This window comes from Phocoena sinus, chromosome 3 (genome assembly GCF_008692025.1).
Source record: "Phocoena sinus isolate mPhoSin1 chromosome 3, mPhoSin1.pri, whole genome shotgun sequence".
Lineage (NCBI taxonomy): Eukaryota > Metazoa > Chordata > Mammalia > Artiodactyla > Phocoenidae > Phocoena > Phocoena sinus.
In genome coordinates, this window is record NC_045765.1 from 6,996,819 (window position 1) to 7,021,814 (window position 24,996).

The window sequence follows — 24,996 nt, forward strand, 5'->3', positions numbered from 1 at the left end:
TACATGTATGAGAAACTTCTCATATACCCCTGCACAGTTTCCCCTCCTATAAACATCATCATCAGTATATTTGTTATAATTAGTAAACCAATATGGATACATTATTATTACATGAAGTCCACAGTTTAGATTTCCTTGGTTTTCACCTAATATCCTTTTTCTCTTCCAAGATCTCATCGAGGACATCATATTATATTTAGATGTCGTGTCTCCTTAGGCTTGACTTAACTGTGGCAATTTCTCAGACTTCTCCTTGTTTTTGATGTCCTTGACAGTTCTGAGGACTGGTCATGAATACTGTAGGATGACACTTTATTGGGATCTACCTGATGTTTTCCCAGGATTAGGCTTATCGGGTTACAGGCTGAGGGAGGTATATCACAGAAGTAAAATGCCATTTATTTTATTTTATTTTTTGGCTGTGCCGCGTGGCTTGTGGGATCTTTGTTCCCTGACCAGGGATCAAATCCCAGGCCCCCTGCAGTGGAAGTGCAGAGTCCTAACCACTGGTCCGCCAAGGAATTCCCCTAAAATGCCGTTTTAATCATATCATATCAAGGGTGTATATGATCAACGTGGTTTATGACTATTGATGTTGCTTTGATCAACCTGCTGAAGTACAGTTTATCAGGTTTCTCAACTGCAAAATTATTATCCCTGCTCCCTTTTCCATAATGTACTCTTTGAAAGGAAGTCTCTGTGCAGAGTCCATACAAAAGGGGCTGGGAGTTAAACTCCCCTTCCTCCAGGGCAGAGCATCTACACGGATTATGTGGAATTCACCGTGAGAAATTTGTCTCTTCTCCCCCCACTTATTAATTTATTCAATCCTTTATTTCTATCCGTATGGATTCATAAATAGTTATTTTATACTTCGGGTTATAATCCAATACTACTTGATTTTCATGAGCAAATCTCTCCAGTTTGACCATTGGGAGCTCTTGCAGTTGGCTGCTAGAAAATACATTTAAACTTTCATGGGCATTTACTAAATTAGATCCTAAGAGTTTGGGCAGTTTAGATTTCCACTCCACCATAGATTGAAGTTTTTATTTTTTGTGGAGGTGAAATTCACAGAACACACCATTAGCCATTTCAAAGTAGACAATTCAGTGGCGCTTGGTATCTTTACAATATGTGGAGTCTCCACCTCTCTCGAGTTTCGAAACTTTTTCATCACCCCAGAAGAACACCCTGTACCCATTATGTAATCATCCCCAACTTGCTCCTACCTCCCATCCACTGGTAACCACGAACCTGCTTTCTGTCTCCATGGATTTGCCCGTTCTGGATACATCATAAAAAAGGATTCATGCAATATGTGACTTTTGATGTCTGGCTTCTTTCAGTTAGCATAATGTTTTCAAGATTCCTCAAAGTTAATAGCATGTGACAGTTCTTTGTTTCTTTTATGGCTGAATAATATCCCACTGTGTGTGGGAGATACCACATTTTGGAGGTGGATTCTTTTTAATTCATTTTTTTAAATTTTTGGCTGAGTGGGGTCTTTGCTGCTGTGCGCGGGCTTTCTCTAGTTGCGGCGAGCGGGGGCTACTCTTCGTTGCGGTGTGCGGGCTTCTCATTGCGGTGGCTTCTTTTGTTGCGGAGCACGGGCTCTAGGCGCGCGGGCTTCAGTGGTTGTGGCGCACGGGCTTAGTTGCTCCGCGGCATGTGGGATCTTCCCAGACCAGGGCTCGAATCTGTGTCCCCTGCATTGGCAGGCGGATTCTTAACCACTGCACCACCAGGGAAGTCCTAAGCATAGCTTTTATATGCACTGGGAAACGAAAAAATTCATGTGACTCACTTTATTGTGATATTTGCTTTACTGCAGTGATCCTGAACCAAACCTGTAATATCTCCGAGGTATGCCTGTAATCCAAAAGAAGGCAGGAGAGGAAAAAAAAAAATAGAGAAGAATAAAGAAACAAAGGAGACCAACAGAAATAAACAATAAAATGGTAGGGAATTCCCTGGCGGTCCAGTGGCTAGGACTCAGTACCTTCAATGCCAGGGCCTGGGTTCGATGTCTGGTTGGGGCACTAAGATCCTATATGCTGCTCAGCACGGCCAAAATAATAATAATAATAATGATAAAATGGTAGACCTAAATTCAACCAAATCAAACTTTGAGATGATGACAGTCCCAGCAAACATCACGATTGCCACCTTGTGAGAAACCTTGACACAAAGGCACTTTGTTAAGTGATGCCCAGATTCCTGACTCAAGGAAACCACAAGATAATAGAGGTTTGTTGTTTCAGCCATTAAATATGGGGACAACTTGTTACGCAGCACTAGATAGCTAATACAGTGGCTACATTTGGAAAAGAGTGTGCCACCACATGGGTCCTGTCCAACATCTCTGGGCTGTTTAAGACCTCTCAATGAACCTATCTCCCTCCTTACTCTCCTCAGAGACCTGGTTTCACTGCCCTGCTCAAGCATGGCCAAGTTATATCGGTCACCCGATGGCCCATAATGAGTAGGTGAAGAAGGGAGGATTTGATCCCAGGACTGTCTCACTCCAGATCTTGAGTGCTTGGTCATGCATCTTGCTTCTCTAGATATGGTAGGAGACAAAAATGAGACATGTCTTAAGAATAATAACCAGTGGTCCAGTGGTTGGGACTCTGCACTTTCACTGCTGAGGGCCTGGGTTCAATCCCTGGTCGGGGAACTAGAATCCCACAAGCCATGCGGCACAGCCGAAAAACAAATGATAATCATAGTTTCCTTCTTGCTCTCCACATACCCGCCACTGTCTCCATTGTCTTGCAGCCACTAACAATAAACTTTCACATGACTCTCTGCCATTACAATGTCAGCTCCTTGCAGGAAAGGAATTTGTGTCTGTTTTCCTTGCTCCCAGAGCAATGCCAGGTGCTCAGCATTTATTGAATAGACAAGAACCAGTGTCTTCTCACTGCCTGGGCACCTCTACTAGGTCTGGGGTGGACACTGGAAAGTTGCCTTTTAGTAAGTCCCCAGTGAGGCCCTGATGCTCTGGAGAGTTTGAGAACTCCTAGTTCAGTTCTTCCCCCCTTCCCCACCCAACCTCAGGGCCAATAGCTTCTCATGCCACACATACCACCTCCTTGTGGAATACTGCCCACATGCTCCCTCCTCCCCCAACCTGGACATCTATAGGGAACGTTATGATTGCTTATTTTTTACTGGTGCCCCTGAGGCATCCTTGAAGGCAGAGTAGGTATATTCTGTGTCTCATTCTCTCACTTAATCCTACAATAGGCATGAGTGCTATGATCCCATTTTACAGATGAGCCAACAAAGGGCTTAAGTGGGGTCAGCCATGGGCAGAGAGGTATCTTGGGACTCTGGTCTTGAGATGGGCTGGGACCTGGGACCCTTTGCTGCAGTGCTTAAATCTGGACAAACCTCGAGCAACAAAATACAAAGAAACTATATGGGACGAAAAATAACTGCGTGCATGAGCAGTTGGGGAAAGTTATGGACAAAAAGATAGAAAAGACGAAAAAGACTCAACTGCCACTTCTGAAGAGCCTGGACCAAAAACAGGACATTGGGAGCAAAAGCGGGGTACTGAGCATGCCCCCTGCACACAACACCACCAAAGGGGTGGGCAAAACACCTAAGCCACCCCTCCAGCTCGACCCCTGGACACACCCTCACCCTCACTGCATATAAGAACAAGCGTCCCCCCTTCAGGGAGCAAGCAAGCAAGGGGACCTGTTGTTTGTTCTCGCTGCCCCGGCTGCTGCAGCAGGGGCCCCAATAAAGCCTTGCGTGAATTTTTTGTCTGGCCTCTAGTCCGTTTCTATTGATTGGGGAAGGCCAAGACCACTGGTCAGTATCAGTCTGAACCTGCATCTTGTAACAAGAGTCGAAACAAACATTTATTGAGCACCTATTACGTGAAGGCTCTGATCTAAGCACTTCACACACATGAATGCTTTTCTTCTCCCAGCAACTCTAGGAGATGAGGACTGTTTTCTTCCCATTTCCTAAATGACAAAAGGAAGGCACCCAAAGGGTGCATGTCTTCCTTGAGTACCTGGCAACAAAGTTTCTCTTTTGATTCTGAACTCTGTTTGGAAATCGGGATGTTTTTAAGTTACTGTTTTTCTTCAAATATCACCATCGTGAAGTCAGATAGAAAAATAAGTAGCTCAAAGGAAAAAGATCTTGAAGAATATATTGGGTTAGCCAAAAAGTTCATTTGGGTGTTCCCGTAAGATGTTATGGAAAAACCTGAAGAAACTTTTTGGCCAATCCAATACATCAAATTTAATGAGGCTTATCCTAGGTGCAGGGCAATGAGGAGTTACCATCCCTTCCTTTATTATTTTTGTTGTTGTTGTTGTTTTTAATCATACATGAAGATCTAGCAAAAAGATTCCCCAAAAGGCAGGCATATGGGAAAGAAAATGTGATGCCCCATCCAAATCCCCCCTCCCCCGCAAGGAACCAGAACTGTCCATGGTTTGCTTGCCCACCCTGTGTCCTCTTTCCTGCAGTTTATGGTCACCTCTATGGCCACAGGCAAAACTATAACTTAAGGTTTTATTTTCCTATGTATATAAAGACTTCCTCTTTCTAAAACAAATATTTCTTAGTGTTTAACTTTTTTTTTAAGAACAAGCACACTTAATTTTTGCAATCAGAAAAAAAAAAGGCAGAGTGTCCTGTGTTTTTAGGGGGGGCTATCCACAAATTTGAAATTTCAAAATGTGAAATATAAAGAAATGAAGTCACCTGGCCACCCCAGCTCCCAGAGCTAAGGGGACCTCATGAACTTTCCCGATACTTTCCCTGTGAACTTTCCAGAACGTGGGATCAATAATTAACTGTGGAAAAATAGTAATAATAATAATTAACTGTGGGTATTTCTGCTGCCAGGAGCAGACACGGGGCCACCAGGCCCAGGGCTGGAGCAGAGAACAGTTTTCCCACAGTTAATGCCTTAGGAAAAGCAACATAACCAAGGTGGTGTGGTCATAAAAATAGCTACATGCTCCTTGGAGGGTTACTATGTTTTGCATCCTCTAAATCCCATAAGAATATAATGCAAGCCATATATGTAATTTAAAATTTTCTAGCCGTCACATTAAAAAGGCAAAACAAAACCAGTGAAATTAATTATAATAATTTTATTTAGCCCAATATATCCAAAATACCATTTCAACATGAAATCAGTACAAAAAGTCAATGATGTGTTATTTCACATAAATCTTCAAAATCCAGCGTGCATTTGACGCTGATGGCACATCTGATTAGGACCTGCCACGTTTCAAGAGCTCAAATGCCACATGTGACCAGTGGCTACCCTTTCAGACAGCCCAGTTCTAAATGGTTTATCTATATTAACTTATGGAACCTTCACAATAACTCTATTCCCATTTCAGAGATGGGGAAACTGAGGCCCAGAAAGGCAAAGAAATTGCTCAAAGAGCTAGGAATGGACTCAAACCCAGACTATCTGGTTCCAACGTGTGCCCTCTTGACCTCTATACTTCTCATCGTCAATTCCAGCTGGAAGGAGCATTGCGGTCAGCTGGCCTGAGTTCAAGTCCTGACTGTGCCACCTATAAGCCAGGTGCCTGCATGATTTGCTTAATTGCTCTGAAATGCAGATTCCTCATCTGAAAAAGGGACACTGGCACCTAGCCAGAAGGCTGAGGGATGACTTGATAGCCTAAAGCCTGGAGGACACCCCACAGAGAGCCTGGCGCCCAGCTGGCCCCTGGGTACGCTCAGGCTCTTTTAGCCGCTGCGATTTCTCCACTCACCAAGTTCATTTGAGCAGAGTCCCAAACAAGCTACCCAACTTTTGCACATAATGCATTCTTGGAAACATGTTTGAATGTGACTTCACAAAACTTGAACAATAGATTTCTGCGCTGTAAAGGACATTCCATTTACTAAGGACTGCACAGATTATGAAATCCCAAATTACTTCTCACCTCTTAGGTGTCATTGTCAAAGATAGATATCCAGGGTTTCGTACATGTTATTTTAAAACGTAATTGGATTTGTCTTATTGTGTATTTTCTTGGTTCTCATTACAAAAGTTATGGATGCTTGTTGCAAAAAAAAAAAAACCCAAAAATTTGATTGTTAGAGAAATATGCCATGTGGAAAGTAAAGGTGTTGTGGAGATCCACATGCAGAAATGCACACAAATGGTTTGTGTGTGTGCCCAGGGAGGGTCATCAGCGAGGCCCCAGATGTCAAAGCATCAGAATACGAAAGTTGAAAGAGACAATTAAAATAGCACACAATCTTCTGAAATTTCATGGGCGCGGACACACACACAGGAATAATGAACTACGAGGATGAAAAAATTTTTTCTGTTATTAATAATAAAAAAACAAATACTGATCAACCATGCTAGAGAAAAGATAAATTATCTTTGTATTCTCTCTATAGAAAACATTACAAATCACTGTCATATGAAGAGTCAATTAAAGAGTACATAGCCATAGGACTTCCCTGGCGGCGCAGTGGTTAAGAATCTGCCTGCCAACGCAGGGGACATGGGTTCAAGCCCTGGTCTGGGAAGATCCCACATGCCGTGGAGCAACTAAGTCCGTGTGCCACTACTACTGGGCCTGCGCTCTAGAGCCCACGCGCTACGACTACTGAAGCCCGCACACCTAGAGCCCGTGCTCCTCAACAAGAGAAGCCACCGCAATGAGAAGCCTGCGCACCACAACGAAGAGTAGCCCCCACTCACCGCAACTAAAGAAATCCCACGCGCAGCAACTAAGACCCAACGCAGCGAAAAATTAAAAATATAAATAAATAAATGTATAAAAAAGAAGAGTACATATCCATAAAATGTGGGGGAAAAGTTTGGAGAGGCATGTCTGATAGCTAATTAATAAAAATATTTTGTTATTTAAAAAAATAGCACACAATGCTTTAGTAAGTGTTGCCGAGTTGCCCTCTCCAAAGGTTCTACCAAGGGATGCCCTTTCCAACCAACGGTTTGGAGATTTCCCATTTCCCAACATCTCCAATTCTGGGCATCCCCAAATTTCTTCATTTGGTTAAACTGAGGGGGGACTTCCCTGGCGGTCCAGTGGTTAAGACTCCTTGCTTCCACTGTAGTTGGCACGGGTTCTATCCCTAGTCAGGGAACTAAGACCCTGCATGCCACGCAGCATGGTCTAATTAATTAATTAATTAAACTGAGGGGGAAATTGACTAGGTTGCAAAAAGTACACACATGCTTCAATCAGGTCCATTTCCTCCACAATTAAACCTATGGTCACCCAGCATATGCCTCAAAAGGTTCAACTAAAGATCAAGATTTGCTGCTTTGGGCATGAGCTTCCCCTCCCTCCACTCTCCCCCCTGCTCGCTAAGCCGGAGCCATGGTGGCCTATAGATTTCTGCAATAGACCCTGCCCCATCCCACCTCAGGGCCTTTGCACTTGCTGCTCTTTCTGCCCTGCACCTCTTCACCTAGTTAGTTCCTATTCATCCTTTGGAGGGCCCCCCTTGAGCAGGTTCTTGAACCTGTCTTCCCTTTTGTAATAATATTACCCCCATTATAGGATTGCTATGAGGATCAAATGAGATACATAGTTCAAAACACTTGACACAGTGTTTCAGAAAGTGTTAAGATTTCAGTTCATTGGGACTTCTCTGAAGGTCCAGTGGTTAGGACTCAGAGCTTTCCTGCTGTGACCCACAGTTCAATCCCTGGTCAGGGAACTAAGATCCTGCAAGCCACGTGGAGCGGTCAAAAAAAAATTCAGTTCAAGAGGCACCTCCTCCATGAAGCCCTCCCTGACCACCCTACCCAGTTCAGGGTCCCACGTGTTGTCCTTTCTCATGGATCTCTCAATTTCTCTTTTTTGGTACATATCATAAATATAATTAAATAACTACTTGTGATATCATGTGCTTCATGTTTCTCTTTCCCATTAAGACCATGACTCCAGAAGGGCAGAAATGGTGCCAGACACCACGCCTGCCGGATAGGAGACACCTGATGCATGTCTGTCAAATTAATGAATGGATGGATCAAATGGGCTCCATCTTTGACTCAATTATACTAAAGTGTCAGAGGCTACACTTCTTATCACTGTTATCAGCACATCCATTTTCTCCCTTTCCACACCTTTTTATAAAGACAAAGGATAAAATGCAGAAATGTTCACACCACTCACTACAACCAAGCTACATCTGGCCAGACAGACCAAGATGGCCACAAAGCTCAAACAGAACTGTTGGTGGGTAGGTAGCGCCCCCATGTGTTCTCTGGGAATCTGTTTTTCTGATCATCTACAAATGCCAAAATTGAATACTCAGGTTGTATCTTTATTTGTCCTTCTGAATTGACTCTCACCCTTCTCCCCCTGCCCTGTGCCCTGACAGGCTAACTGCATGACTGGCTCCCTTACCTTCCTTGCCTGCTGGTGCAGCCAGTGAGAGGCTCCAGCAGGAGATGGGAGGGGAGGAGGGGAGAGAGGGCAGGGTCTTTATTCCCCTCTCCCTAAACATGGTCTGGATCTAGTGACTCAATTTTAACGCACAGGCTGTGGCGGCAGAAGTGATGCTACATGACTTTCAAGGTGAGGTCTTGGAGATATACAATTTCCACCTGGCTCTCCTTCTCTTGGGTTGCTTGCTCTGTGGAGGCCAGCTGCCAGGTTGGGCGTATCAAGCACAAACAGCCCAAGTAGGGAGGAATTGAGGCATCCCTCCAACAATCAGCACCCACCTGCCAGTCATGTGAGTGAGCCACCACAGAAGCAAGATCCTCCAGCCCCAGTCAAACTTTCAGATGGCTGCAGCCCCAGTCAACACCTTGACTACGACCTTATGGAAACCCTGAGCCAGAAAGCTCAGTAAAGCCATTGCTGGATTCCCGACCCACAAAAACCGTATGAACTGATAAGTGTTTATTGTTTTAAGCCAGAACATTTGGGGATAATTTGTTATGCAGCAACAGAGAACTACAACACCTGGTAACAAGAGTCCCAGGCTCCCACCTCTACCTGGAACTCTCTTCTCCCACATCCTTCAGGTCTCCACTCAGATGTTACTTCCTGCAGGCTTCCCTAAACTCCCTTTACCCATCTCCCTGCCCCAGTTCATTTTTCATCCTGGCATGTATTCTCTCCTATCCTATTACATATTTGTTTCTTGTCTGTCTCCCCCACTAGAATGCTAGCTTTACGTGGGCAGGGATCTTTGTTTTCTTTGATGCTGCGTCCACAGTGGAACAGTGCCTGGCACAGAGTAAGCTCTCACTGTGGTGGCCATTAGGATGAGAATCTAGCAGACCTGAGTTGTGCAGGGGCTGGATCAGACTCCCACCTGTTTCCTGCCTGCTCTGTGCCCACCCTGACCAAGGGGTGGGACGTAGCTGTGACCTCCCCCTCCACTGGGTAAGTAGTAATTGGCAACTATACTGGGAGAGCCCCTCCACGTCTCCCCACTTCCCTCAGGATAAAATCCCAGGTCCTCTGCGCTGCCTATACCACCCCCCGTTCCCTGCCTGAAATCCCACCACTCAGCACAAAGAACCATGAACTGTTTACATGCATCCCAGGGAGGGGTGCATAGACCCCACAAACAAAACTTTGGGGTTCAGGTAGAAAACATTAGAACATTTTTTTAATCGTTTTTTTAAAGTTTGCTAAGGAATATCATTATGTAATAAATACATTATTATAAAGTGATCTACAGAATCTCTTAGTATAACTGTATTTGTATATAATTTATAAACAAATATCCCTCTGGGGGTTGAGCTTCAACATTTTTACTGATAGAGGTGCATGTTGAAAAACAGTTTCAGGGGCTTCCCTGGTGGCGCAGTGGTTGAGAGTCCGCCTGCCGACGTAGGGGACGTGGGTTCGTGCCCCGGTCCGAGAGGATCCCACGTGCCGCGGAGCGACTGGGTCCGTGGGCCGTGGCCGCTGAGCCTTTGCGTCCGGAGCCTGTGCTCCGCAACGGGAGAGCCCACAACAGTGAGAGGCCCGCGTACCACAAAAAAAAAAAAAAAAAAAAAATAGAAAGAAAGAAAAACAGTTTTAGGAGTCATTTATCCTAATGCAATTTTGCCACCCCCAGAGGACATTTGGCAACGTCTGGAGACATTTTCAGCTGTCATGACTGGGGCAGGGGTGCCACTGGCATCTAGTGGGTTGAGGCCAGGGATGCTGCTAAACATCCTACGATGCACACGGCAGGCCCCCACCACAGAGAACCATCCAGCCCAAAATGCCAATATTGCTGAGGTTGAGAAGCCCTGGCCTAAAGCGCTAGACTCTCTTGATTCTGGGGGTTTTGCACGGCTAGCTGCTTCCTTCCCCCACTCCATTCTTCACCTGCTGAGACTTCACACTTCCAGGACTCCTCCAAGAAGACATTTCTGATGCGGCAAGGCTGGGACAGAGCCCCTCCCCCGCTTGCTGGGTTAAAATTGTCCTGGCCCCCCCCCCCGGGGTTCTCAATCTTACGTTTTACAGTGCAAATCCCCTGGAACCCCTAGACAGCCCGATTCTGCAGAACGGCTAGGGACCAGGAATCAGTATTTTTAGCAAGCACCTCCTCCTTCCCGCCAACTGCCTGCCCCTTCATATTTTGCACATAGTAGGTGGCCCAGGGACTAGTTGAATGTCTACAGCATGCCAGGAGCTACTAAGTGCTCTACCCGGGGACTCGAATCCTGGCACACGCACGCGCGCGGACACGCGCGCACACACACACACACACTCCAGGATGTAGCCACTATCATCATCCCCATCTTACAGAGGAGTAAACTGAGGTTCAGAGAGGGGACGTGGCGAGGTAAGAGGCTCAAAGTGAGAAAGGGGTCCAGGTCCTAATTAGCGCCTGATTCCTGGGGGAGAGGAGGGGACAGAGCGATGGACTGGGGGAGCACGAGCTAGCGGGGGCCGGGAAACACACCGCGGCCTTCAGATGCGGCCCCGCCCCCACGAGGGACGTGAAGACGCGGACCCCGCGCAGCGTGGGGACATGTGACCGACTGCAGAGGCCGCGCCGCCTCCCCCGCCCGAGGTCTGCGCGCTCCGCCGCAGGGTGCAGATCGGGGGCGCCCGCCTGGGTTTGGGGCGCAAGAGCAGAGGTGGAGCCAGGGCGGAGCCAGCGCGCCCCGTCCCCCCTCTTTCCAATCGAAAGCGAAACGGAGGGCTGGAAAGGAAGGGCGGAGCCGGCCTGGAGGCCCCGCCCCCTGCCCTGAGAGGCAGCTGGACAGACGGGCGCGCCCAGGTAGGGGGGCGCTGAGCTCCCAGTGCGGACCGTCGCGGGGACCGGCGCCGCCACCATGTCTCAGGAAGGTGTGGAGGTAGGAGAAGGCTACAACTGGGCCGGGGGCCCGCGAGAGATGCTGGGGAGGAGCCGGGGGACGCGGAGGGGGCTTCGCAGTTCCTGGGGACTCCATCCGAAACCTAGACCTTCCCCCAGGCTGGCACTCGTCCCCCTCAGAAAGGAGAGTGACCGCCACATGCCCCAGAGCGAAATGCGGCCTCCTCGAGGAAAAGCGGGGGCTGCTGGGTCAAGGGTCAGAGGCCAGGGGTTACCTGGCCGGCCTCCTCCCTTAGCCTGGGACGTTCGCCTTAGTCCGCTCCCTCCCCCAGTGCCCTGTGGGGACTTTGGCTTTTTCCAGGAAATGCAGTAGAGGGATTGGGGGGGTGGGGTGCGGAGGCTAAAACCAAGGGTCAAGTTCAGGCCGTGAAAAAGGATGCCTAGGGATGGGGGAGGGGCAATCGCGCCTCTCCTTCCTCCATCTGAGCCCCTGTCTCCCCACCCCAGCTGGAGAAGAGCGTCCGGCGCCTCCGGGAGAAGTTTCATGGGAAGGTATCCTCCAAGAAGGCGGGGACTCTGATGAGGAAGTTTGGCAGCGACCATACCGGAGTGGGGCGCTCCATCGTGTACGGTGAGCAGGCGGGGGTCCTGCCTGCAGGGGGTTCCGCTGGGGAGCGGGGAGGGGGTGTGGTCTCTGCTGAGGGTAGGAAGAGGCGATGAGATAATCTCTTTGGGGGGTGGTCTGTATCGGGTTCGGGCCCTGAAACTCCCACAAGATCTTTCAAAGGCCTTTCACTTACACTTACTCTCCCCACCAGGGGTAAAGCAGAAAGATGGACAGGAACTGAGTAATGACCTGGATGCCCAGGTAAACTGCGCCCTCCCCTCAAAAGATGTGGTAAGGGGAGGGAGAACAGAAGGGTCAGGCTCATCCATGGTGAGCCCCCTCTGTGCCTTGACAGTCCACAACTCATGGTCTAGCCTCATTCACTTATGCACCTCTCAGTCGTGTATCTGGCCAGGGAGCCTGCACACAGTAGATGCTCATTACATGCTGACTGTATTAAATGGAAGAGAGAGACAAGAAACTAAGCAGTGAAACGAATCAGGATTGTCGTTATAGAGGAGCCAAAGAGATCAGGGAAAGCTTCCTGGAGGAGGTGGTACCAAGTTCTTCAAGACTAAGGAGGAGTGACCTCTGGGAAGGGGAGGGGTTGGAGAGGGTCTTCCTGGAAGAGGGGTGGCATGACAAAAGGAACATACAGACAGGCTGGGATGAGCAGGAGAACAGAGAGGAGAGAGGGGCAGGGGAGCCCATGTGAATGAATGAATGAATGAATGAAAGGCTTTGCATGGCCACTTTGCCCCTTAGATGGCTTTGGTGGCTGGCGTACCGGTTGGCCTGCCTGAAACACCCAGCACAGAGTTGTTAAAGAGTATAATAAAGTACGTATTATACCCTTAACATTTATATACATATAATGAGTATGATAAAAATAGCAAAGAGTATCATTGATTGAGCACTTCCCCTGTGGCAGGACTCCAGGAATATTACCTGTTGACTTACTTCATTGCCACAGGTCCTGTGAGACAGGTCCTATTACTTATCACGTTCATTTTACAGATGAGAAAATTGAGACACAGGGTGATGACGTCACTCACCCGGTTCCTGCTGAATGCAGGTGGCAGCTGGGATTTGAACCCAGGCCACCAAGAGTCAGAACCTGGGCTCTTAGATGTCCCTCATTAGGAGGAGTGGCTTGGCCACACCCCCACAGCTGGAAGTGATGAAGCCAGGGTTTCAACCTGCATCCATCTGAATCCGGAGCTCAAGCACTTAACCTAAAGCAGCATGGCCTCAAAGAGGTGACCTCTCACAATGCCAGCAAGTGTGTGGCATTCATTGGCAGGAAGGGAGCATGGGGTCCGCCATGCTCACTCAGGGTAATCTCAGGCAAGCCCTCTCCCGGCGCTGGGCCTCAGTATCCCCGTGTGAGCAATGGGGATGACAGGTGTGCCCACCTCCCAGGGTTGCTATAAGGACCACTGAGGTCACACATCCTGCCCTCAGGAAGTGCATGCTGCTCAATCAACTCCTCCTGAGTTAGGGACACTCTACTCTTATATGGGGCCAGAACCCTCCCCGTGCAGAAGCCCCACCCCCAGAAAAGAGGCGTGAACCACATCTCCAGTTTCTGCCCCTGGTGTTTCCACCCAGGACCCCCCAGAGGACATGAAGCAGGACCGGGACATCCAGGTGAGTCCAGGATGTGGGACAGGGAGGTAAGCAGGGAGGACATCCATTGGGGTGTTCATAGGTGAGGAGGAGGGACATTGTAGGGGCAGGAAGGGGAGAAGAGGGCTGACCACCCTCTCCATTCTGCAGGCGGTGGCGACCTCGCTCCTGCCACTAACAGAAGCCAACCTACGCATGTTCCAACGTGCCCAGGAAGACCTCATCCCTGCCGTGGACCGGCAGTTCGCCTGCTCCTCCTGTGACCATGTCTGGTGGCGCCGCGTGCCCCAGCGGAAGGAGGTGATAACCCAACCTCTGACCTTGGTTCTGTCCCGGCTCCACTCCAAAGCCCCACTCTCAGTGTCCAAACCTCTGACCCAAGAACATCAGCCTCTGAGAGCCCAACCCCGGACCTGCAACCTCAGAGATCAACCCCAATCTCAGACCCTAACCCCAACCCACTGAGCTGGACTTTTCAACTTGACATTCAACTTGAGAAGCTCAACTCTTATGCCGGAGCCTGACCTCTGACTACACAGTTTGACAGCTACCACAGAAATCAAACCTGACTCCCAAACCACAACCCCAAATCTGGCTTCTGAACCCCCTGACCAGTGGTATGCTTCTGGTAAATGCCTAATAACCGGCTCTCGTGGGGCAGAGGCACCCCCAGATTTACAGTGTTTGCCAATTTCCATAGTGTAAATCTCGATCTGGCTAACATCAGGCTATCACTGCTCACCTCTGACAGCGAGCCTGCCCCTCTCTCCGCACCCCCAGGTGTCCAGATGCAGGAAATGCCGGAAGCGCTACGAGCCGGTGCCCAGTGATAAGATGTGGGGCGTGGCTGAGTTCCACTGCCCGAGATGTCGGCACAACTTCCGGTGAGGGCACAACTTCCGGTGAGGGCGCTGACCCCACCCCCACCTCCCATCCTCGGCCCTGCCCCACCCCAGCCCTGCCCCACCCTGCCCTGGCCCCACCCTGGCCCAGCTGGCCCTTGGACCCTCACGGCCCTGCCCGCCCCCAGGGGCTGGGCACAGATGGGGTCCCGGTCCCCCTGCTACGGGTGCGGCTTCCCCGTGGATCTGACACGGATCCTCCCTCCACGCTGGGACCGGGACACAGATCGCCGCAGCACCCACACCCACTCCTGCTCAGCTGAGGACTGCTACAATCGGCGAGGTGAGGGCCTGGCGTGTCCCCATGGCCCACCCCCCCATTCCGGGCATACATCTCTGAGCCTTTAAGAACCAAGGTCTCTGCCTGCTTCTTCCGCATACCTCCTAAGGCCTCAGTCCTGGAGGCCTTTTCATCTCCCACTGCAACGGCCCCTCCTTCCACATCTTCCACAGGCCTCCAGCCTCCTCACCTCCGGGTCACTCAGGACCCCTGCCCCTCCTAACACCCACCTCCCATGGCGTCATCCACCTTCCATGTCTCCTCACATAAAGTTCTGTGGTTTCACTCTGGTGGCCCACACCCCAGTGTCCTGTGGACTCTGCCCCTGTGGTCTCTGTGTTCTTGGCTCCTGTTGTGTCCTCTGTAGTCTCAGGTGATGCCCATGTCCCTGGGTCTCCTGTGGCTTCAACACCTGTGACTTTCACCTCTGAATTTCCTGTAGCTCTGGCCCCAGAGCCTGTAGCCTCAGCCCCTCCCCTCCCCAGAGCCCCCCGTGGCCTCAAGCCCCACGACCTCAGAACCTCTCCCTCCCCAGAGCCCCACGTGCCTGGGACGTCCTGCGCACACCCCAAGAGTCGGAAGCAGAACCACCTGCCTAAAGTCCTGCACCCCAGCAACCTCCACATCAGCAGTGGCTCCACTGTGGCCACCTGCCTGAGCCAGGGGGGACTCCTGGAAGACCTGGACAACCTCATTCTGGAGGACCTGAAGGAGGAGGAGGAAGAGGAGGAGGACGAGGGCGGGCACGGGGAGTGACCCCTGCCAGGTGCAGATGCAAACCAGACACGGTCTGTGCATATTTTGTGTTGTTATAAAATACGAGCTCAAACGGAGATCTAAATGCCCTTGGGGAGCCGTCTGGGTCCAAGATGCTGGCAGGGGGATTCCTGGGTCCTGTTTTCAGGGTCCTGGGGAGCAGATCCACAACGAGAAGAGGTCTGTGGGACGCGGCACACACTGAGTCACAAAGGAGGTGTGGCCAGGACAACTTGGGCTCCTGCGGACACACATCCCCTGTGACCTGGGGGACAGATGAACAGATGGTCACAGCCTCAGGGGCCTGATCAGCATGGCAGCCTTCTTGAGAGAGTAAGCCCCACCACGAAACTCGGCCCAGTAAACGCCGTCCTGGTAACGGCTACGGTAGTGGCCACCACGATGCCACACACCATTGAGGTTGGAGTGGGCACAGGCATGATACCACCAGCCTCCCCGCTGGTACAGGGCGCAGTTACCTGAGGGAAGAGAGAATCCATGTCTTCTCACCAGAATAAAAGCCTCCACCAGCACCTCATTAGTACAAGGCTTTTGCCAGGCATCCTCTGTCCCCATACCTTCTTCAGAGTAATAGCCTTAATTCCTTCCTTATCCCCTTACCAAAGTATAAGTCACATTTTCGCCATCCTTTCTGCAAACTAGGAGCTTTACCTCTCATTCCTTTATCAGGGAAAACAACCTTCTCTACTTCCTTTCTAGAATAAGAGTCCTAGTTCTCATACCTCCCCCTATTCCCCCCACCCCCCACCACCACCTTTCACAAAGGCAGGAGTCCTGACTCTTACTGCCTCATCAGAGAATGAATCTGGACTCCGCACCCCCTCACCAGAATAAGAGTCCTGTCCTCCACTCTCCTGTTTATCCTGATCCTTACCAGAGGAAAGTCTTACCCCACCCCCTTTCATTTCCTCACTAACAGTCTCCTACTCCCTCCCCACCACCACCACCAGAATGAGAGCTCTTTACCAGAATAGGAGTCTCGGTCCCTATCCACGGTGCTGAAAGGCTTGTCATTGTGCCAGGATAGAGAGTCTCCAGCATCTCCGTGGTAATGGCCAAGCCGTAGGCGGTAGTGGTCACTCTCAGGCTCCAGGGAAAAACCATCATAGTGGGCACGTGCCCCGCGACCTCCCCAGTCCTCGAGGAGCACCAGTAGCTCATGGTCCCCATGGCTGGTCAGCTGATGCACAGGTTCAAGGCCCAGCCAGTATTCCCCATCAGGCTGCCCAAAGCCCACCTGGCAGGGCAGGAAAGTCAGGGAGTCAGCAGCAGGTCCCCTTCCCCTGCCCAGCCTTGCCCCCACCCACCTGTGCTCACCTTGTAGTGCTGCCAGGTAGTGAAGAAGTTGACGGAGCCATCTTGCCGCCTCTGAATCACAGTCCAGCCTCCACCTTCCAGCTGTTGCTCACACCATGCTGACAACACATGCCGGCCCACTCGTAGCTCATACACTCCGCTCTGTCCATGGCCTGCCTGGCGGGCCTCTGCACAATCCCGCCATGGGCCTGCGGGCACAGGGATATGGGACAGGCACAACCTGGACCAGTCAACCCTTTACTGGAGTAAGAGTCCTGATTCTCACTGGTCCCCTTACCAGAACAGTCGAACTGCCTCTCCTATCCCCTCTCCAGAATAAGAGCCCCAATACCCCTTTTCTTACCTAAATAAGACTCTAAGTCATTCTTCTCTCACTAAAGCAAATGTGGAGCCTGGGATTCTTAAATTCTCCTTCTATGGTCTCCTCATCAGAATAGAGGTCTTGAACATGGCCCTCTGAATTCCCTCAAATTCTCACCAAAGTGAGAATTCAAAGTCCTGAATCCCCTGCCCTCTTGTCAAAGTAAGAGTACCTCTCTTATTTTCACACCATAGTAAGAATTTTGGTGTTTATCAAAGTAAGAGCCATATCTCCCTGCTCCATTATCAGGATAAAAGCATCATTTCCTCCAGGCCCCCCAGCATGAGAGGAATCTGGCATTAAAGTCCTGACTCATATTTCCCTCTATTCATGCTGCACGGGGAATCTCCTGGCTCCTCACACCCCCAACAGCCCCGCCCTTGTCTTACCTGCTGGCTTGGTAGGGACAGCAGGGTGCCCTGAGGGCACAGGAGAGGCCAAGGGCCCCTGCTGTCTCAGGGTCTGGTCTCTCTGGGATTCTGGGGCTGAGTTCATCCTCCTGCTGGTGTCATTGGTGCCACCTACCAGACTGACTGGAACCACAGGCACCAGGGGCGGTGGCAGGACCTGGGGTAACCAAGAGAGTTAGATGTGATTGCACTAACCCTTATCCCAGGACGCTCTGGGCTCGTAAATCTCCTAGCACCCAGATGGGAAGATCAAGCAGGGGCGTGTGTTGATCTTCCCAAGCCTAGCTCTAGTAGTCAAGAAGAAACAGAGCTGGGCTTAAACTCCTGGTCTGGTGTTAATAGCTTAACCGATCTGTGCCTTCAAACTTTTCGGTGAAGTAGGGATAATATGAGTACATCCAATATTATTAACTTACTGAATCCTCCCAACAACCCTGTAAGTTAGGTACTGTCACAAAGCAACAATTGCTTATTCAAAACCTAAGGTGAGACATAGTCCAGAATTTAGAATAATATAGCAGGAGTTAGAAACAGTAATGCAGGGTCTACCTTTATATTACCTAACACCCCCAACGAGGTCTTTGGTCTTTATCACATATTAATAATATGCTTGATTATAGGATCCTATGGGTATTCATATTAGGTAGATAAGTAAAGACTTGAAGTAGCTACCAGTTGCGTTTTGACCCAAATGAGTTACTGGGGAAGAGGTAGGGGTCCGTTTTTGGAGCTTTTTGTATTTCGGAACTGAGAATCGTGGGGTTGGGACTTCCCTGGCGGTCCAGTGGTTAAGATTCGGTGCTTCCACTGCAGGGGGCACGGGTTCGATCCCTGGTCGGGGAACGAAGATCCCGCATGCCCCGCAGCGGGGCCAAAAAAAAAAAAAAAAAAAGGGCATGGGGTTTCAGGGGGCCCATCTACTGAAGATGCTCACAAGAAGTGGCTGCTATTTGGGAAGGGAGATAGTTTCAGAGTTACCTGCTGCTGCCCGCCCGCACTCCCCGGGCACAGGCGTTCCAGGCGGGAGATGAGGCCACTCTGCTGGCTGACCAGCTGTGCCAGCTCGCGGAACTTGACGTCCAGCTGGTGGAAGCGGGCGGCTGCGCGCTGCGCCTCGGCCGAGGCGTTCAGCACACGCTCCCCAAGCAGCGCCAGCGCGGCGGCAGGCTCCGCCCCCAGGCCTAGCCCCGCCCCCGGGCCCGCCTCGTGCTGCAGCTGCGCGCGCAGCTGGCCCAGGCGCGCGCTGAGGCCACGGCTCTCCTTGCGCAGCGCGCGCACCTCGCCGGCTACAGCGCCGTCGGCCGTCGCCAGCCGCTGAAGTTCGCGCAGCAGCTCCTCGTGGCGGCCCACTCGCACGCGCAGTGCCGCCACGTCGCTGGCGTTCACGGCCTCCGGAGTTGGGCGCGGAGCCGCCGGCCCGCTCCAGCACACGGCACCTGTGAACTTCTGCGGGGGCAGCACGAAGGTGTAGGTGCAGCGCGGGGCGGCTGCGCGCTCCCACCAAGCGTCCAGCAAGAGCAGCAGCTGCATCGTGAGCAGCCGGGGTGCCGACATGGCGGACCTGCAGGCAGAGGGTGAACGGGAAGGAGGGGGCCCCGGAACCCAGGCTCGACCCCCGACACACAAGCTGGGCCATACCTATGTGGTCCCACGTGGGAATGCACAGGTGTACACCTGCGTAGATCAGGGTCCACACACGCCCGCCTCCATCCCTTTCCCAGTCCCGAGGCTGGAGATACGCCAATAGAATCCAGCTCTGGCCTCCCCACTGAGTTCCAGGCGCCCTGCGGGTCAGTGTGTCTCGTCCATTCATTCAGCAAGCATTCTCTGAGTGCTAACTGTGTGCTGGCCTCAGTTCTACGCGCTGGGAATACAGTTGGGAACAAAACACAAAAATCCCTGCCCTGGTGAGCAAGGACCAAATAAACTTAGAATTAATTGAGTGTATTAGACAGCCCTAGGTACTAAAGATAAAAGGTACTTTTAGTAAAAGACAGAGGGGAATTCCCTGGGTGTCCAGTGGTTAAGACTCCCGGCTTCCATTGCAAAGGGCCGGGGTTCGATCCCTAGTCTGGGAACTAAGATCCCGCAACCTGCACGGCGCGGCCAAAGAAACAAACAACTACAAAAAAAAAAAAAACAACCAGTAAAAGACAGAGATTTGGGGATATGTGCAGGGGCAATTTGAGAGGAGGGAAGACTGGAAGAGGTGACAGTTTTGAACAAAGACCTAAAAGAGGTGAGGGAGGAAACCATGGGGGTATCTGGGAGAAAAGAGGTCCCTGGCAGGGGGAATAGAAAGTGCAAAGGCCCTGAGGTTGGACCATGCCTGATGTATTAAAGGAACCTGGAGGAGACTGGAGCAGAAGCCATGGGGAAACAGGTGGCGGGGGGGTGGGGTGGGGGGGGGGCGGGTGAGGGGAGATGAGCAGAAAGTCTCACTAACTCAGTCTAGTAGCGGACACCCTATTTCCCATGTCCTCAGACCAAAACTCCAGAGTCATTCATGTCTCTTCATGGCAGATGGAACCCATCAGCCAGGCCTATCAGCTGTTGTGTTTAGACCCTGAATTCCTCCACATTCCCCCCCATTCTCACTCCCTCCCATGATCCCAGCTCAATACACCATCTGGATTTCCTTAGAGCAGCTGCCTGCCAGGTCTCCAGGCTTCCATCCTCAACCTCTGCTCTGTTTCTCCCACAGTGGCCAGAGGATACCCGTGAACACCCAAGTCAGGTCACGTCCCTCCTCCTCTGCTCAGGACCTCTGTGGCTTCCTCCTCACTCCGAGGAAAAGCCCAAGTCCTCCCTGCAGCCCACAAGGCCCTGCATGCTCTGCCCAGGCCCCTCCCTGCCCTCCCCTCCTCCCATTCACCCTCCCACCCACCGCGCTCACTCTGCTTCAGGCACCCTGGCCTGGCTGTTCCTCAGACACACAAGGGACCCTCCAGCCTCAGAGCCTTTGCACTTGCTGTTTCCGCAGCCTGGAATATTCTTCCCTGAATTTATCACAGCTCCCTGTCTCTCCTTATTCAGGTCTCAGCTCAGTTGTCTCCTCCTCAGAAGCCCTCTTTGAGGGACTTCCCTGGTGGCACAGTGGTTAAGAATCTGCCTGCCAATGCAGCGGACACGGGTTCAGTCTCTGGTCTGGGAAGATCCCACATGCCTCAGAGCAACGAAGCCCGTGTGCCACAGCTACTGAGCCTGTGCTCTAGAGCGTGGGAGCCACAACTACCGAGCCCGCGTGCCACAACTACTGAAGCCCATGCTCCTGGAGCCCGTGCTCTGCAACAAAAGAAGCCACCGCAATGAGAAGCCCGCGCACCACAACGAAGAGTAGCCCCCGCTCACCGCAACTAGATAAAGCCCGCATGCAGCAAAGACGACCCAACACAGCCAAAAATAAATTTAAAAAAAAAGAAGAAGCCCTCTTTGACTACCCCATTTAGAGTTGCCCCTGCTTGGGCACGCCCTAGCACAGTCCATCTATTTCATTTTAGCATTTATCACTCTGCAATCGCCTTGTCTGTTTGCCATTGTTTATGATCTGAATTCCTCCACCAAAACATAAGCTCCCAGAGGCTGAGCCTGGGTTTTGTTCACTGCTCTGTCCGCAGTGCCTAAAACAGTGCCAGGCGTCACACACACCCCGCAACACCCACATGCCCCAGGTCTGCCCACACACCCCGCCCCCGCCAGGTGTTCCCTGGCTCCCACAGGTGAGCTGTATACTTGTGGCCACCAACCCGCGGCCCTGCAGGATCCACACGCGGGCCTCCATTGTCTTCATTCCTGGGGTTCACACACTTGCAGGCTGTCTGATGGGGAAACACATCCCTCCCACATGCACATGCCAACATTAAGAAAATGTTCTACATGTCCACATGCTGGCCCTGTCCGCGCCAAGATCCACCATATTCCAAACCCACACATCCTGGTGGCCACACAGGCGCATGTCCTGCAGGCTTCATTGTCACACACATTGCCTTGTTCACACACTCTACAAGCATTCCTTGAGCACCTGTTGTGTGTCAGGAGCTGTTCCAGGAGATGGGGACACAGCTGTGACCAACACAGACAAAACCCCTGCCCTTGTGGAGCAGGTTGGGAAAACAGATGTAAGTGCTTAGTAGAAAAACAGGGAAGGGGGTGGGAGACCTGGACTGCGGGTGCATTTTAAATAGAGGAGTCAGACATTACTGAGAAGATGACACTTGAGTGAAGACCTGAAGGAAGAGAGAGAAAGGGAAGAGCATTCAGGCAGAGGGAACAGCAAGTGCAAAGGCCCTGAGGTTGAACCTTACTTGATATTCCCAAGAAATAGCAGGGAAGCCTGTAAGGCTGCAACAGAATGAGTGAGGCGGAGAGCAGGAGGAAGTGATGGGGGCAAAGTGTGCAGGGCCTTGTGAACCTTGAGGAGGATTTGGGGTTTTACTCTGAGTCATGTGGGAATCATGGAGGGTTCTGTGCTGGAGAAAGGCATATTCACTACTGTACTCACACCCCAAGCACTAGCTACCAAGGGCAGAGCAGGGTCCTCTCATTGCCGCCCGCCGCCCAAAGACATCAGGCCCTCCACAACAGGGATGGACCAAACCCGTTTGAACTAGAGTGTGTGTAACACCCACTGCCTTCCAGGATCTCAGCCTGGAGTAAAGAGGAGGTCTGGGGAGTCCCCCAGCCAAACCAAGGCCCAGGTTTCCCAACAGACAGATTCAGCCTCCACCTGCCCTCCCACCCTCCTGCGCTCTCACCTCTCACGACCAAGACCCTGAGTTCAGCAAGGCCCGCAGCAGACACAAGAAGTCCGAGGAGGAGCTGAAGGTCCAGCAGGGCCTCTGAACTGGAGAAGGGGAGAGGCTGGTGGGAGAGCAGGCGGGAGGAGGCTTGGTAACCACCCAGAGCCTGGGACTAGAGCGGTGATGCTGAGCCCAGGAGCTCCAAACTGTAAATATTTAGCATTTCCCATGTGAGAACTGAGGCAGAATTGCCAGACCCTCCTGCCCAGGCCACCAGAGCCTGATAACACAGTTCAGTGCCCTGGACATTCCCCCCACAGCACAGCACAGAGCATGGGAGGCTGCAGGCCCAGGGAGGCTGGGTGGATCCCAGCCTCAGACATAGACAGGCAGACACACACACACACACACACACACACACACACACTCACACACACCACAGAGAACAACAGTAGCGAATATCAGCGGCACCTGCAGCCTGTCAGGCATGACTCTAAACTCTACATTTTGTATCTCATTTAATCCTAGCAACCAGAGCTGGTTTCTGTATGTAACCACATTTTACAGCAGAGAACGGAGCCTCAGAGAGGGTGAGCAACTTGCCTGTAGTCACACAGCCAAAGAAAGGATCGGCAATGGTATTCGGCCCAGGTAACATGGCTCCAAAACTCACACACATATACCACAACAGTCATACACACACCTCTGTGTGTGCACATAACAGTAGAGCACAAAGACACACGGATACCCAATGAGACATGCAAACCACTGCACAAAGCAGCAAAGATAGACAGATGGAATCTGTGTGTGTATATGTGTATGTGTGTGTGTCTGTGGATTTTCCCGGCACAGACAATTACAACAACATAACTGGAGGGAATTCCCTGGGGGTCCAGTGGTTAGGACTCAGCGCTTTCACTGCTGGGGCCCAGGTTCGATCCCTAGTCTGGGAACTAAGATCCCACAAGCCGCGTGGTGCAGTCAAAAAAAATAAATAAATAAAGACACAACTGGAAATAGCACAGATTTAGGAAGCAACTATGTGTTCAAAATGTGGTCACAGGACTTCCCTGGTGGTGCAGTGGTTAAGAATCCGCCTGCCAATGCGGGGGACATGGGTTCGAGCCCTGGTCCAGGAAGATGCCACAGAGCAACTACGCCCGTGCGCCACAACAAGTGAGCCTGTGCTCTAGAGCCCTCGAGCCACAGCTACTGATCCCACGTGCCACAACTACTGAAGCCTGCGCACCTAGAGCCCGTGCTCCACAACAAGAGAAGCCATCACAATGAGAAGCCCGTTCACCGCAACAAAGAGTAGCTCCCACTCGCTGCATCTAGAGAAAGCCTGCGTGCAGCAACGAAGACCCAACGCAGCCAAAAATTAATTAATTAATTAATAATAATAATAATCTACCTGCCAATGCATGGGATACAGGTTCGATCCCTGGTCCAGGCAGATCCCACGTGCCGTGGAGCAACTAAGCCCGTGCGCCACAACTACTGAGCCTGCGCTCTAGAGACCGCGAGCCACAGCTACTGAGCCCACGTGCCACAACTACTAAAGCCCGTGCACCTAGAGCCCGTGCTCCGCAACAAAGAGAAGCCACCACCATGAGAAGCCCGCGAAACGCAACAAAGAGTAGCCCCCGCTCACGCAACTAGACAAAGCCCACACGCAGCAACGAAGACCCAACGCAGCCAAAAATAAATAAATTAATTTAAAAAACAACAACAAAAACTAAAAACAAAATACGGTCACACACGCACACACCACGACTTAAAGGAAAATACCCCGTGGGCTGAGCGTGTCTGTAAATTTGCATCAAGCATGTACACACCCAGGTACACATGGTCACACGCTGGCAAGCGCAGAGACACAAACCAGGCACACGGCGAGCCCCTGATACCCGCCCACAGCCCAGCGCAAGTTTCCATTTATCTCCCACACACACTCTCACATCCTCACACAGGTCAGGTCCTGCAGGGCCGAAAACAGACAGAACAAAGTGACTCACGTAGAGCCCCCACCAGGCTAGGGTCTCCGACTTGTAAGAAGGCCTCCCCGACTAGCAGTCTCCTCCCATTTCCTACAGTCCTGAACTCGTAACCCGAGTGGCCTCCCGGGCTGAAGGAGGAAATGGTCGTCCCAGATCTGAGAGAGGCTGCCAGGCTGGGCTCCCGGCCTGGGCTGGCGCCCCCCCCCACACCCCGCCACGCTGGGCCCCCTCCAGCTTCCCCCACTGGCAGCAGAGAGAGAAGAAACCTCCTAAGTCAAGGAGAGGGGATGACAGGAGGGAGAGAGAGTCAGAGAGACAGAGAAGGAGAAACGTCTGGGAGATCGGGAGAGAGATGGGAGATGGGGATAGAGATGAGAAGAGAGAAATGGGGATAGGGACAGACAGAGAGAGGAGAAAGATGGAAACTTACAGATGATGGAGACAATTTTGGGCAAGTTCAAAGCTGGGGAGAGGGAGACAGAGACAAATGGAACAGGGAGAGAGATGTTAGGGGATCTCTTCCCCCCACCCGAAGGTTCTGGGGAAGAAGCCAGAGGCCTGAGGCCAAGGCTGGGGCTTTGAGCGGAAACTGGGAGGGGGTGAATTATTCACGAAGCTACCGCCTTGCTCTGAATTTCCAGAAGGTGATGTGGAATTTCCATCCCTCAGCCCGTCCGCAGACAGGGCCCCCGCGGGGGACAGCTGGTCC

The 24,996-nt window shown here is 51.5% G+C and overlaps 2 protein-coding genes across 8 annotated transcripts; one reads left to right on the forward strand and one right to left on the reverse strand.

The window, feature by feature from the left end:
• The first annotated feature begins 10,979 nt into the window (after positions 1-10,979).
• On the forward strand, positions 10,980-15,519 carry SHFL (shiftless antiviral inhibitor of ribosomal frameshifting). The gene is made up of 8 exons (XM_032628916.1): positions 10,980-11,308; positions 11,776-11,899; positions 12,087-12,136; positions 13,487-13,525; positions 13,655-13,804; positions 14,285-14,388; positions 14,535-14,689; positions 15,222-15,519. The coding sequence occupies exons 1-8, from the start codon at positions 11,288-11,290 to the stop codon at positions 15,440-15,442; spliced, it is 864 nt and encodes a 287-aa protein (XP_032484807.1). The 5' UTR covers positions 10,980-11,287; the 3' UTR covers positions 15,443-15,519.
• On the reverse strand, positions 15,478-24,798 carry ANGPTL6 (angiopoietin like 6). 7 transcript variants are annotated; one of them, XM_032628910.1, is made up of 8 exons: positions 24,718-24,753; positions 22,306-22,496; positions 19,190-19,455; positions 18,530-19,112; positions 17,531-17,708; positions 16,781-16,968; positions 16,430-16,700; positions 15,478-15,921 (listed from the first exon to the last, which is right to left on the reverse strand). In XM_032628910.1, the coding sequence occupies exons 4-8, from the start codon at positions 19,103-19,105 to the stop codon at positions 15,731-15,733; spliced, it is 1,404 nt and encodes a 467-aa protein (XP_032484801.1). In that variant the 5' UTR covers positions 19,106-19,112; positions 19,190-19,455; positions 22,306-22,496; positions 24,718-24,753; the 3' UTR covers positions 15,478-15,730. The 7 variants fall into 7 exon arrangements, with proteins under 7 accessions (XP_032484801.1, XP_032484803.1, XP_032484799.1 ...); XM_032628912.1 differs by lacking the exon at positions 24,718-24,753 and adding an exon at positions 24,306-24,464 and having other exon boundaries at positions 19,190-19,335; positions 22,306-22,394; XM_032628908.1 differs by lacking the exon at positions 24,718-24,753 and adding an exon at positions 24,306-24,464.
• Positions 24,799-24,996: the final 198 nt, after the last annotated feature.

Excerpts from the sequence above, each read along its gene's own strand:
- SHFL (XM_032628916.1), top strand. The coding sequence starts at position 11,288 with ATGTCTCAGGAAGGTGTGGAG. Across the intron at positions 12,137-13,486 it reads GTAATGACCTGGATGCCCAG|GACCCCCCAGAGGACATGAA; the intron begins GTAAACTGCGCC and ends GTTTCCACCCAG. Across the intron at positions 13,526-13,654 it reads AGCAGGACCGGGACATCCAG|GCGGTGGCGACCTCGCTCCT; the intron begins GTGAGTCCAGGA and ends TCCATTCTGCAG.
- ANGPTL6 (XM_032628913.1), bottom strand. The coding sequence starts at position 19,105 with ATGTCGGCACCCCGGCTGCTCACGATGCAGCTGCTGCTCTTGCTGGAC. Across the intron at positions 17,709-18,529 it reads GTGCGGGCGGGCAGCAGCAG|GTCCTGCCACCGCCCCTGGT; the intron begins GTAACTCTGAAA and ends TGGTTACCCCAG. Across the intron at positions 16,969-17,530 it reads TGTCCCTACCAAGCCAGCAG|GCCCATGGCGGGATTGTGCA; the intron begins GTAAGACAAGGG and ends CTGTGCCCGCAG.